A 13,331-nucleotide genomic window follows, 5' to 3' on the forward strand; every position below is an offset into this window, starting at 1 on the left:
TAATTCTAATAGGAGTTTTTTGCACATGGCTGAATCCTCTTAAGAGGAATTTTACTCACTGGTATGGTGACACCTACTTGATGTGCACTTTTGGGTAGGACTAAGAAGATGAGAATGATGAAGGAAACGACCACCGCGGGGCCTAGAAGACCACCCAGAGACTGTAGTGCATGTGGAAGTGGGCGGCAACGGATTATAATGATTTCTTGGAAAAGTAATGAATATTGTAATTAGTTCTTGGGAATTCCATGCATGTGTAAGTGAATTGTGTGGAAATATCATCAACTCCACTACGGCGGTATGCATATTAGCAGGAATGATCCCCGACGCGTCGAATAAAGAATACCTGCTGAGTGGCTCTGCCGCTGTGGAGACTGAATTCTCCCCTGCAGGAGTCATTCTGCTCACCTGAAATCATTCTTGCTAATTGAGCTTATTCAGTAACCTGCTGGTATGTGATATTGCAGGTGGTTCTTGAAGAGCGTAGTTTGAGACTCTGAGATTGCTCTGTGGGCTGATGATTTAATATTTACTCTTGAAAAGGTGTTCTGCTGTTCGATGGCTCTTGCCCCTGCGCTGACCCACAGACACTTCTGTCTCTGCAGCGCTGCCAGTTGCTTTTGAGCACCCTTAGCACAGTCTGAAACTGTTTTCTAAGAGAAGCACAAGAGCTTGCTGAAAGAGGTTTGCCAAGAGCAGTACTAAATCTTTGGTGTGTTTTATTAAGATTCGGAATTCTGCTTGGGTTGGAATTGTGGAACAGGAGCTTTTGTTGCTTTTGAGGAGTGGAGGACAGGCAGCTGTAGCTGGGAGAAGGGGCTTGAATCTGGGAGCTTGGGGCTGACACTTCATGTGCCCTGAGTCGAGGGAAAGTGTTGTGGAGTTCCTGTGGATGGGTCGGGGAGGCTCCATTCAGCAAGAAGCTCTGTGAGCAGCTGGGTTGAAATGACAGCACCTGAGTGGGGTCATGCTGCAAAGTATTCTTTCTCATTCTTGGCTAGAAATTTATAATTGCCTGCAAATATTATATTGAAAATTGATAAAAAAGAAAGGAAGAGTAAAGGAGTAACTTGTAAATTAAGTTACTTGAATTTCTATAGCCTTTTATATTATCAATTGTCCGTGGCATGTTGAGGGAAAAAACAATATGCCTTTGCTATAGTAAAAATCTCTGCTATGTGAAAAAGAAATGTCTTATTCATGAGTATATTTAATAGTTCAGGCTTTTCTTTTTATTTTTATTTTATCCTTTAGTGAATCTGGTTCTTTGTAGGGCTGCTTTTTCTTTTGGTGCTGATGGTAGATTTTGTCATCAAAGAAGAAAGTGATGTAGTAGAAATGGGAAGACAGATTTCTACCCTCTTATTTATATAATTTCTAATTAGGGTGTTGAAGGGAGTTTTGTCAAAATGAAAGGATTTGCATAAGAAAAATCATCTTGTGCCTTTTATCAGGTTTCACAGACTTGACAACTCAGCCAGGGGTAACTGGCCTCATTTCTTTGTCTGCACAAGTGGTGATCTGGTTCTGTCGGCCCAGTCTCCTTCCAGAGGGTTTAGGTGAGCCTAAACTGGAATGCATTTGTAACCGGGAGATTCTCCAGTAAGTGATTCCTACGAACACCTGCTCAGCCCTGGGTTTGTACATGTTTCATCCAGAACAAGTCGTGTTGGCTCAGTGACAGCATGTGCTGAAGTTCTGTTGGTGAAGCGGAGACTCTACTGGGTTTTCAGGTAGACAGTGTGGAATAATACAAGCAGTTTCTTTCCTGGGTGTTTTTTAGAAAGAGCAGTATGCCTCAGACTTCAAGGAGTTGCTTGTGTCCACAGCTTGAAATAGTTGGGATTTTAAACATATCGCTATTAAACGGCAAGTACTTTTTCCAGTAAAAACATTACCTGTGTGTTGGGATCTTTTTATTTATTGCTTGAGGGAAAAATGCACCTTGGAAATACTTCTTGATTTGGCTGGATTATAAATTTTCTTCTCAGCCTTAATTGTCTTATAAATGCTCATGTGACATGTTTAAAAACCCATTCCTTTGAGGTTTTGTTTTTTTTTTTTTGGTAGTGAGCTTCAGTTTACGCTGCATGTTCTGAACGCTCCATCAACTTTACTGGCACTTGAGACTCTTGTGTCTTACACCTCTTTTAGCAAAGGCAGAAACAAGACTGGCTTCTGTCAGAGTTGGAGTCTTGCCTGTGCTTGATGCTTCTCTTGTACGATCTTCTGTCCTTCTAGTCAAAGATTTTAGTTTAAAAATATGATGTTACCTCTTTAACTTGCGTTTGCTTTCTTGCCTGTAGATGACCATATGCATTTGTGTAGACCTTTCTACAATTATCCTCTGATTCAGAGCTGCTGTACGGGTCTTGAACAGAAACTTGCGCGTTTATCAAGTTCAGCCTTACAGGAAAATGCTAGAACACTTCCAAGGCAAATTCAGAAGTGGAAGGGAATGGCTTTTATAGTGACAGTTTTGTTTGCTACACTGAATGCATTTGCCAGGAGTACTCTTGAACGCAGCGGTGCCTGTGTTCTCTTGAGCACAGAGGTTACTTCCCTGTGCTGCAAATTTATATATACCTCTGCTGGGTATTCTTTGTTGGTGTCCTCATTTTTTTGTGGGGTACGTCATTCCTTGGCTAATCTGTATAATTTGTTACTACTGAAAAAGATCATGTGTTTAGGACAGGATCAGTGATCTCCAGTTCAGCAAAGCACGGAGTTCACAGAACAATTATTTTGGACGTAGAAGAAAGAATGTGGTGGTATTTTTTAATCTCTTTCATTGTCTAATAATGGATGGTCATAACTGTTGCTCTAAATCTCCTCCTCACAAGTGAATCTGTGCAATTTAATAAGACAGAGTTACACACCGTTGGCACAGCGAGCACTCTGCTGGCTGCTGGCTAAAAGTCACTCCCGAATGTCAACTCTCTTGCCTGGCCTGGCTTCCCAGCATAGAGGGGATATAGCTTGGGTTAGGTGATCATAGGTTTTTCTCTGGAAATGGTACTGAAAATGAAATAAAGGCCTAAAGAAGCTTAGGCTCTGACCCTGTGAACAAGATGCTACAAGAGGAGTTCAGGTGGAAGCTGCAGTGTAGGAGGTGCTGACTTTCAAGTTCATCTTACTTAGCTTACTCCTCAAGTAACTGACCTCCAGGCTCCTGTGTTCCTCAGCAGCACACAGCCTCTAGTGTGCTGCTTCTGCTTTTTGTCACTGGGAAATTAAAGGGCAGCGTCGCAGTCAGCAGAAGACAGATGGACTTTTGAAGAAAGTACTTTTTAAAGGTTCAGCCGTCTGTGATTGTAATGGCACGTGTATAGAAACAGAGATGCTGCTTAAGATGATACAACTTACCTGCATGCTGAGCTCTCTGAAAAGAACTCTTTTTCAGTAACAGAAGTGAGATGCTGAGAACAAAATCTGAAATGTCCATTACGTTGTCTCTCAGCTGTGTATTGGAACACTCCAGTTTGAGGCTCTAGATTTGTGATAAAGACTAGTCCTGGTATTTGGCTACTGTTACGTTTCCTCTGTTAGACAGTAGGAGAGTGGTTATTTTTGGCACTTAAAAATCTCTGTTTACACTTCCTTTCTATTACAAGTAACACAACAAAAAAGGAAACCTGAAAACTAAAAGGTCATTGCAACTTTTCCCGTAACAGGAGAGCTTTTAGGGTTTCTCTTTTGAACTCTTTTAATAATTCAGTATGAACTAATGAACATCTTTCATCTGGCTCAGAAATGTTTCAGTTGCGTGTCAAGTCATGACCGTGCCTTTGTATGGTTGGTACTTTCTTTGAGTCATGGGAGTTTTTTTTTTTTTTTTTTTTTTTTTGTTTTGACTGGAGGAAATCTGTTACACAGAGAGTCTGGAATCAGTGTTTTACTGTGTCCAAATCCCTGCTCCCTTTTGTTCCAGAGGAAAATGGGATTCTGGCTGCTTGATGATTGATGGAATGGTTTCCCAGTTCGGAGACCGAGGAGAGGAGTTGTGGAGGAGAGATGAAGGAGGCACTGGGAAATACCCACCTGCTAGTTGATATGGGAGTGTTTATGTTCACTGAAAACAGTAGCAACAACACCAGCCCCCAAACCCCGCCAGATTTTATGATTTATAAAAGGAGATTAAAAACTGTTAATTTTTCATTTCAGGCCGTGCTGGATCTCTGTTTGTTAGAAAGCACTGAAGAAAGCTACAGCCATGCAATTGTATCCTTCCTGGTTATTTCTATTACACCTTCATTTTGTGCACACAGACGTTCTTAAATGTTTGGCACCTGCATGTTTAATAACAGTTTTTAATTTATGCTTCAAACACAATGCGAGTGAAAACATTTAGTTTAGAATTAAGTTGTAGACAGAAGCATTGGATTTTTTTTTTCTTAGTACTGCGTATTTTTTATGATTTGTCTGTTTTTTTAATGTTTTGTGGCAAAGTCTTTTCTGATAGGAGAAAACACATTTACTAAGAAATGGTAAAGATAAAACTGGTTTTCATCCAATTTTAATAATTCAGCGCTAAGTTGTATTGCAAAACCACCATAGTTTACCTTATTTTATATACTCTGGAAATGAGGAAGATAACCAACTGTAGATTTTGTTGGCTTTACTAATGAATCATTGGACGTTCAAATGTTTTGAATGTCTGACTGGTAGCTCCACTGACTAAAGAGGGAGCCTGAGTTTATAACTGAAGTATTTAAATATCTAAAGTGAACATTTTGAACGCCTCCACAGAAATCAAAGAGTAATTCTCTCTGGCTGTTTATGCAGAATGCAGTTTTGTGGTTGGGACCTGACTGTCTTCAGGTTATAAGAGCTCCAAATGGCAAGACTAAATACATTAGTATTTTCTGCTTCTCACCCTTTTATATTCTTACTTCATTATGTTTTTCTAAATGTCACGTGATACATTTTTGGCCTTACACATTTATTAGCCTTAATTAGGTACTTGATACCAGGCAACATGCTTGCTGCTAAATATCACGCATTCCTTTCCGAATAAAACACACTTCAGTCAACTGCTTCCCAACTACCTTTGCCGTCCCTTGGGGTCTTGTGAAGCTTATTGAAGGTTTTTGTCTTCTAGATCACAAGGATTACGAAGTAAGTATGTTTCAGGTTAGTTAGAAACACGGTACAGTGTGAAGCTGTAATCTACCAAGTGAATTTTAAAAACTGATGCTTAGCTAATGACAGGTGCTAAACCATGAGAAGCTTTTTTGTAATACTGCTGCGACATCTTCAGCAATAAATTAGGATTGCAAAGTTTGTTTAAATGGCTTTGAGAAGAAATGGATCAAAGAAGAAATCAACTTTCATAGATTTGAATTTTCCAGGCCATTGGTTTAGGTTGTTTTCAGCAGCCCAGTTGGGCACTTTCTCAAAAGCAGTGGTTTAGGTGCTTTAAATATGAAAGCCATGATCCTAGCAGCAAGGTTGGAGAGAGACTTTTCAACCTAATCCATGTTCTTTCCGATGCTGAAGGTTGTTCTTTGCCTGTCAGGATGTAAATGTAAACTGTTTGTCTGGGAGAATAACCTACTATTTAGTAATGTATTTCTGAAGAAGTGATGTTTGTATGCAGAGATTTGGCTAACCCAGAAAAGTGCTAATTACTCCTTTTAAAACACTCGCTTTGTTCTGTATGGCTGACTGAATTTTCTTCCTGCAGATATTTGAGAATTTTGGTTTCCACGTCCTCTATCAAGTATTTCATCTGTCAGTCATCTCAGTTTATTTACGCCACATTCTCCCTCCCTGAAGAGACTTCTGGCTATTTTTGTTGCAGGCGTGTCCGTGTGGATCTCAGTACCCCTGACCTCGAACTCCTGCAGAATTCCCCGGCCCCGCTTTTCCCTCTGGCGGCCCCCAAACTGTGTCACGGCCACTCGCCCCCCCGCTCCCCCCGGGACCCTGCAGTGGGGGGGTGGCAAACAACCTCTCTGAGCTGGGGTGAGAGGCCTGTGCTGTAATGGTGGTTGTTACTGGCTGGTGTGTGACGATCACTCTGGGGCAGCTTTCCTGGGGTGTCCAGCACACACGGGCAGAGAGCAGCTCCTGCTCTGATGGTCCTTCATGTCTCTCCCAGGAGAGGCCTGGCTGTGCGAGGACACAGCTGTGTGCCCTGACCTTGCACACTCACACACTTCAGCGGTACAGCGCTGTTATCCCTTGCCCAGCACTGCTGCACCCAGACATCTCAACCCCCTCCCAGCTCTCCCCACTCCCCAGCCTTCTCCCCAGCTGAGCAGAGCAGCCCAGCCCAGTCTGGTCTGGCCCCACAGCAAGGATGAGATGGAGGTCACTGTCAGTGTCTCTCCTGCTGTCGTGGCCTGGAGATCCCCTCCCAGGAGGCTGCAGCCCCCAGGCCAGCCCCGCTCCCCAGGACAGCGCAGAGTCCTGGCTCTGGAGCTCCTCAGGCAGCTCCCGCTGCCCTCAGCTGGCACCTACATCAAAGAATTTCTCTTTCCACATCTGCCCTCCGTGCACACGGTGTCCTGCTCTTCTCCCAGGACATCCCGCCTCTACAAAGGATCTTTCCTCAAGGTGGGCACATCTGTGCTGGCCTGGACAGCCAGTTCTGCACCTGCTTTCCATGCTCTCCACAGCCCCTGAGCTGCTGGTGCTGCTCTGAGGAACAAGTGGGCTTGTCTGGGGTCACATGGTGATTTTACAGGGCTGTGCTGGTCATGCTGGGAGGCAGACCCAGCTCAGGGACATCACTGCCACCAACTGCCTCCCACAGAAGCACTTATGTGGCCATGGAGGATGCTCAGAGGTACCCTGCCTTATAGCCAACACCACAAGATGTGTTTGGGTGCTGTACTGGACCTAGTCTACAGGAGTCCAGTGATGGCAGAACAAATCACTCACCAGGCTCCTTTCCCTGTGCCTGCTGTGTCCCTTGGCGGTGCAGAGCCCTCACTCAACACTTCACACCCAGATTTAGCACATTATATCTGGGTCCCTCCACCTTGGACACGTTTGTGCTCAGTGGGCTCCACTCACTGCTGACCTCCTGGCACATGCTGATCCTGCAGATCACCTAGATCACCTGCACTCTGCTGGCAGTTCCAGACTCCTTCCAGAAAAAAAATCATCTGCCATCAGTCCTATCACATGCTGTAGAGCTCCAGGGAGTTTAACTGGAGACCATTCACCATCTGTGTGGGTGCCGTCCAACAAGTAACACCTGAGCCATTCCACAGTCCCTGCAAGACCATACTGGGAGCCATCACACTGAGCCCATGGGGAAACAAGCAGAGAAAGAGTCCTCTTTGGAGTCTATTCCTTGGGCATGTTAGAAAAATCCCTAAGCGTTTGGGCACTGGCCTGAGGAGATCCCCTTTCATGATGGAGATGCTGTTAGAGAGGCCAGCTCTGTCACAGATCTGCTGCACAGGGACTCTGTATGCAGGAGCTGATGCAGCAGCTCCAGAGAAGGTCTTGGAAAAAAAGCCTCAGACAAAAAAATCACTGCAGGGTCCTTTTTAGTGTTTAAATGCAGAGGGTGTGGAAGTTCATTTACACTGTCTCTGGGTCAAACCAGACAGATAGCTAATGAATTTGAAATGGTATGAATAGTGAAAACACTTTATGGACAACTTAATCAGAAGCGAAAAAAAAAAAAATCAACAATAACATCAACAACTACAAAATATATAAAAGACAGGTTGAGACTGTAATGAGTTATATTAAAAGTGATATGGAGAAGATAGGCAGTATATTCCTTCTAAAAAAACATCTGGTCACCAGTTTCTGAATTGCATCCTTAAGGTTCTGGTTCCTTATACTATAAATGAGGGGGTTCACTGCAGGAGGCACCACTGAGTACAGAACAGCCACCACCAGGTCCTGGAGTGGAGAGGAGATAGAGGGGGGCTTCAGGTAGGCAAAAAATGAAGTGCTGATAAACACGGAGACCACAGCCAGATGAGGGAGGGACGTGGAGAAGGCTTTGTGCTGTCCCTGCTCAGAGGGGATCCTCAGCACGGCCCTGAAGATCTTCACATAGGACAGCACAATGAAAATGAAACACCCAAATGCTACACAGACACTAATCACAATAAACCCGGCCTCCCTGAGGTACATGCCTGAGCAGGAGAGCTTGAGGATCTGGGGAACTTCACAGAAGAACTGGTCTAGGGCATTGCCCTTGCAGAAAGGTATTGAAAATGTGTTGGCTGTGTGAAGCAGACCAGTGAGAATCCCACCGCCCCAGGCAGCTGCTGCCATGTGGACACAAGCTCTGCTGCCCAGGAGGGTCCCGTAGTGCAGGGGTTGGCAGATGGCAACGTACCGGTCATAGGCCATGATGGTGAGGAGATAAAACTCTGCTGAGATCATTAGAAAAAAGAAAAAGACCTGAGAAGCACAGCCTTGGTAGGAGATGTCCCTGGTGTCCCAGAGCAAGTTGGCCATGGCTTTAGGGAGAGTGGTGGAGATGGAGCCCAGGTCGAGCAGGGAGAGGTTGAGGAGGAAGAAGTACATGGGGGTGTGGAGGTGGTGGTCGCAGGCGATGGTGGTGATGATGAGGCCGTTGCCCAGGAGGGCAGCCAGGTAGATGCCCAGGAAGAGCCAGAAGTGCAGGAGCTGCAGCTCCCGTCTGTCTGCAAATGCCAGGAGGAGGAAATCGGTGATGGAGCTGCTGTTGGACATCAGCTGGTTCTTGACATGGGTACAGCGGCCTAAGAAGGAAAAGATGGGACAATTGTGACAGCCTGCAAGCAAAGCCACTGCATTTCTCTTCAAAATCCCTCCCTCCAACTCCCAATTCCAACACAATTCCTTTGTTTGCTCTGAGGATCAGGACCTCTGCCCATGTGCTGCCAAGGAGCCAGCTCTGCCCTGCTGCCGTGAGGACATGGGAGCTGGTTCTTGTCTCCTCCAGTGTTCACAAGGGTTGTCAGATGCAATTCACCCTTAATAGAAATGTTTAATATCTGCACTTATGACTCCCAAGAGAGTGGGATGCAGAAGAGAGGTTTAGCATGTGTTATGATAACTTTCTCTGTGCCTTTTATTTTCTACCATCATCACATCTAGTGAGTACTACTTCTAGAAATCCTCAACTTTATGACTGAAAGTGTGGAGTCTTAAGACAAGACAGGCAAAAGGGCTCAGCTGTCTCTTGCTCAGTGCAGAGTCAGGAGAGCAGCAGCATCAATAAAGCTTGTTCCCAGCTGCCCTGTGCTTTCATTTCTGCTATCTGGAGGATGACTGCACAGAAAAATTGTTCTCAAAAAAAAAAAAAAAAAAAAAAAAAAGTAATGGACTCTAATGAAAGCAGGGGAGTCTTATTTCTCCAATCTGCATGGAAAGGTCTGAAAAATCATTTTACCACCACAGAGGTGCAGTTATGATGGAGAGGGCAGGACATGGGCACTGGCAGAGAGAAGGAAAGGAATCTGCGAGGAGACTGACAACACCCAAGGGATGGCTCAGCACTCCCTGGGATCCTGCTTGGGAGCTCTATTTGCCAGGAACTGTTTCTCTGTCCCCACATCTCCTCCCTGTCCGTGCTCACGGATCCCATCCCACCCACCATGTCCCCAGCTCTGCCCAGAAGACACCTCCTGGCAGCAGGATACTGACCAGGGGGATCTCTGTGCTGGCAAGTCTTGAAGAGAATTTCAGATAAACCCTGAAGAGACCACAAAGGTGATGTTAATGCTTTCTGTAGGCTGAGGTGAGTGAAGGGACTTCAGCAGGTTTCCTGATAAACCCGTTCCTCACTCACTGTAATGCTGTAGGATTGTTTGTCTCTTGTGCAAACCTGAACAGATCCATGACCATTTCTACCTACCATCACAGCTGGAGAGTGAAAGCACCAATCCTGGAAAGTTCCTTTACTGCCCAGTAGCCCCCGCCTTGATGTCCTTCTTGAAAAGTGCCCTGTGAAATGTCCCAGGGGTGATGTGGAGCTGCAATCAGCCCTGACCCATGCAGCTACCTCTGGAGAGCAGAACCACCCTGCCCTACAGTGGCTTGCTCCTTCCCCCCACAGCTTCTCCCCACAGCGCCGTGGGGAGCTCCCCGGGCAGGCTGAGTGCTGACCCTGGCAGGCGGCAGAGTCCCTGCCCCAGCACACAGCCCCCTGGGGTGCAGGGACCCTGCTGGGAAGGACAGCCCTGGGCACCCCTGCCTGCACACCCGGCTGCACACCCCTGCAGCCGGCCCCGCCAGAAGGCAGCCCTCATGCCCTGGCCCTCGCAGGGGGCACCAGGGAAGCCCTGCTCGGGAGCAGCTCCTCCTCCTCCTCCTCCTCCTCCTCCTCCTCCTCCTCCTCCTCCTCCTCCTCCTCCTCCTCCTCCTCTAGGCAGGAGGCAGATTCCTGGCGGCTCTGCCGCCTTCCCCAGATCCCTCCCCGAGCTGCAGCTGCATTGCCCTGCACCCCCAGACTTACTGTGGCCAGGGCCCTGACGCTTTCTCCTCCTCGGAGCTCTCAGCAGCCTCCCAGCCCAGGCTGCCTTGAAGCTGTGTGTGCCTCGCTGCTCTGCCCTGGGTGCCTGCAGGCAGTGCCCCCAGCCCTGCTGCGCTTTGCAGAGGAGCTGCTCCTGGGCAGCAGCTGTCTCTCTGCAGCGCTGCCCACTTGCCAGGAGCTCCCTGCGGCCCAGGAGCCCGGCCCAGCTCAGCACCACAGCAACAGCCCAAGGCACTTTAATGACCCCTCAGGAGGGTTTGGTGCCAAATCCATGAACCTCAGGCACTGAGAGGTAGGTGATGAAACCTCTCAAGGAGTCAGTATCAGATACAAACTCCAAAGTTTCCTGCACTGTTAATGGCTCCCACTGAGGACACTATTGACAAAGCTTCCTCAGGGTCCTGTTAGAGTAGAAATCTGGAGGCAGTGATGACAAGTCAGAAACTAAAAGTGAAAGGTGGTGCAAATGCTGAGTAAACCTGAATGTGTTGCATTAAGCCAAAGTTCCAAGCCCTAAGCCCATTAACCAAATGGCCAAGCCATGACCCCCAGCCCCTGGGAAGGGAGATCCTGTCCCTCCCACATTCCTCAGGGCTCTGCCTGGGGTAGGGGCTATGGAGATGTGCACCTCCCAGGCTCCTGAGGATGCACAAGGAGGCCATGAGGCTCCCTGTGCTGCAAGGGACTAGTGCCTCCTCACAGGCATTAGTGGCAGAGACATCAGCCATAGTCAAGAGTCTTGAAGGGGTTGACTTTGTTGGGGCTTTCAGCTTTCCCACAGCCCTCTGTCATCTCCACCACAGGCTGTCCTCTAGGGGTTGCATCCCCTGTGCCTCTTTCCCTGGAGGCTGTCCTCATCCCCCCAGCTGTCTCACCTCGCTCCCACCTGAGCCTTTTCATTCCTTTCCTGATCTCTCACCATCCTCCCTGGCTCTTGCTTGAAACACAAAGCCTTGGGCTGATCCTGAATCCTTCTGAGTGATGTGTTGCTTTGCTGCTTGTGTCCACTCTGGCCTTCCCCAGCTGCACAGTATGACATTATTTCTTTCTCATGCTGTTTTCCACTATGAATAAAATCAACAGCTCTGAAACCTCTCTTCAAGCACAGTCAGTCTACTCCTAGACTGTCCAGTGTCTCCACTCCACTATGCTACTACATTCAAACTCCCTATACTGCTCATGCGCTTGAGGCCTCCAAACCCCATCTTGGGAGATGTCTGGGCACTCGCCAAGTTGTTTGTATTAAAATAGTGTGGTCATAGGCCAAGAAAGACCAAGTGAGGGTTTTTATCAGGGCCTGTATTGGCAGGACAAGGGACAACGTTTTTAGATTTAGATTTGATTTAAAGAAGAAATGTTTTACCATGAGATTGTGGAGACAGTGGAACAGGTTGCCTAGAGAAGTTCCAGGGAGGACACATCCATCACCTCTTTGGGCAACCTGTTCCAGTGTCTCATCACCCTCACAGTAAAGAATATCTTCCTTAGATCTCAATCTAACCTTCTTCTAGCATTAAACCTTAACGTTTGACCTCTCCCTACAATCCCTGATCAAGAGTCTCCTGCTATGCTTCCTGCAGGACCCCCTTAATTAATGGAAGACAGCAAGACGGTCTCCCTGGAGTCTTCTCTTCTTGAGGCTGAACACCCCCAGCTCTCTCAGCCTGTCCTCACAAGGGAGGTGCTCCAGCCCTCTGATCATCTTCATGGATTCCTCTGGCCCAGCTGGAGCAGGTCTGTGTCCTTCTTATGCTGGTGGTCCCAGATCTGGACACAGCACTGCAAGTAGAGTCTCATAAGAGCGGAGTAGAGGGGGAGAAAAACTTCTCTCGACCTGCTAGCCACTCTTCTCTTCATGCAGCCCAGGACACGGTTGGCTTTCTGGGCTGCGAGCTCACGTTGCTGGCTCATAGTCAGTTTTCCATCCACTCTTACCCCCAAGTATTTTTCTGCAGGTCTGATCTTAATCCACTCCTTGCCCAGCCTGTACCTGTGCTTAGGATTGCCCCGATGCATGGCCAGGACCTTGAACCTGGCCTTGTTGGAATTCAGGAGGTTTGCACGGACCCAGAATTTGTGCATGGTAGAGCAGGGGAATGAGAGGATCCCAGGGCCAGGTGCTGGATAGATGGAAGGTTCAAGTCCAACTCTTGGAGGGATCCATTTTGTCTATCTATTTAGGTACAGATGTTACAGTACAATAGCCTAGCATAGCAACAGCCCACCCTTGTTTCTCTTTCTCCACTGCCCATGGTTTGGATTGCCCTAGACACCTTCCTTCCACCACGGGTCTTCCCTTGACAATAATGTACTTATGGGGCAGGGAGGTTGAGTCAATGTAGGGACAGGGCTCCTCTGACAGGGACCATGAAGTAGCTGCTGGGAGGTGACAGCAAGGACAGTTTACAAAGAACAAATTAATATGTATTGACCTCATTGTTTTTAGGAAGGCAAAGCTTGCCTGGAGCTGGTGGTTGAAAGGAAAAGTCAAGAGCAAAAGGAAGAGCTTCAATTGCACATTAGAGACCAAGGCAGAAGAAGGAAAATACAGGGCTGCTGATGAATGGTGAGGGTGATTTAATAACAGCAGAGACAGGTGAGGATGGGGCACTCAGTGCCCTCTTTGCCTAATTCTGAACTGAAAATGTCTCCAGTCCTCTGTGCTGAGGGAAAGGACTCAACGAGCAGGAGAGCACACATTGGCAGGAACCTCAGGCAACCCAGCAAGGCCAAGTGCCCGTGTGTGACCCTGCAGGACATCCCCCTGGCAATGGCCCAGGCTGGGAGCTGCCTGGCTGGGAGAAGCCCCGTGGGAAAGGTCTGGGTGGGTTGGAGAGGAGGCAGCCGTGTGCCCTGGCAGCAAGGGAGGCCAGCTGCACCCAGGCCTTTGTGG

At 47.5% G+C, this 13,331-nt stretch overlaps 1 protein-coding gene across 1 annotated transcript; it reads right to left on the minus strand.

Moving 5' to 3' along the window:
- Positions 1–7,704: 7,704 nt before the first annotated feature.
- Positions 7,705–8,673, minus strand: LOC122154261 (olfactory receptor 14A16-like). The gene has a single exon (XM_042801615.1). The coding sequence runs from the start codon at positions 8,671–8,673 to the stop codon at positions 7,705–7,707; it is 969 nt and encodes a 322-aa protein (XP_042657549.1).
- Between the last annotated feature and the right edge of the window lie 4,658 nt (positions 8,674–13,331).

This window comes from Tyto alba, unplaced genomic scaffold (genome assembly GCF_018691265.1).
Source record: "Tyto alba isolate M040663 unplaced genomic scaffold, T.alba_DEE_v4.0 Super-Scaffold_35, whole genome shotgun sequence".
In the NCBI taxonomy this organism is placed as follows: Eukaryota; Metazoa; Chordata; class Aves; order Strigiformes; family Tytonidae; genus Tyto; species Tyto alba.

Bases quoted from the DNA above. Each gene is read 5' to 3' on its own strand.
- LOC122154261 (XM_042801615.1), bottom strand. From the start codon at position 8,673: ATGTCCAACAGCAGCTCCATCACCGATTTCCTCCTCCTGGCATTTGCA.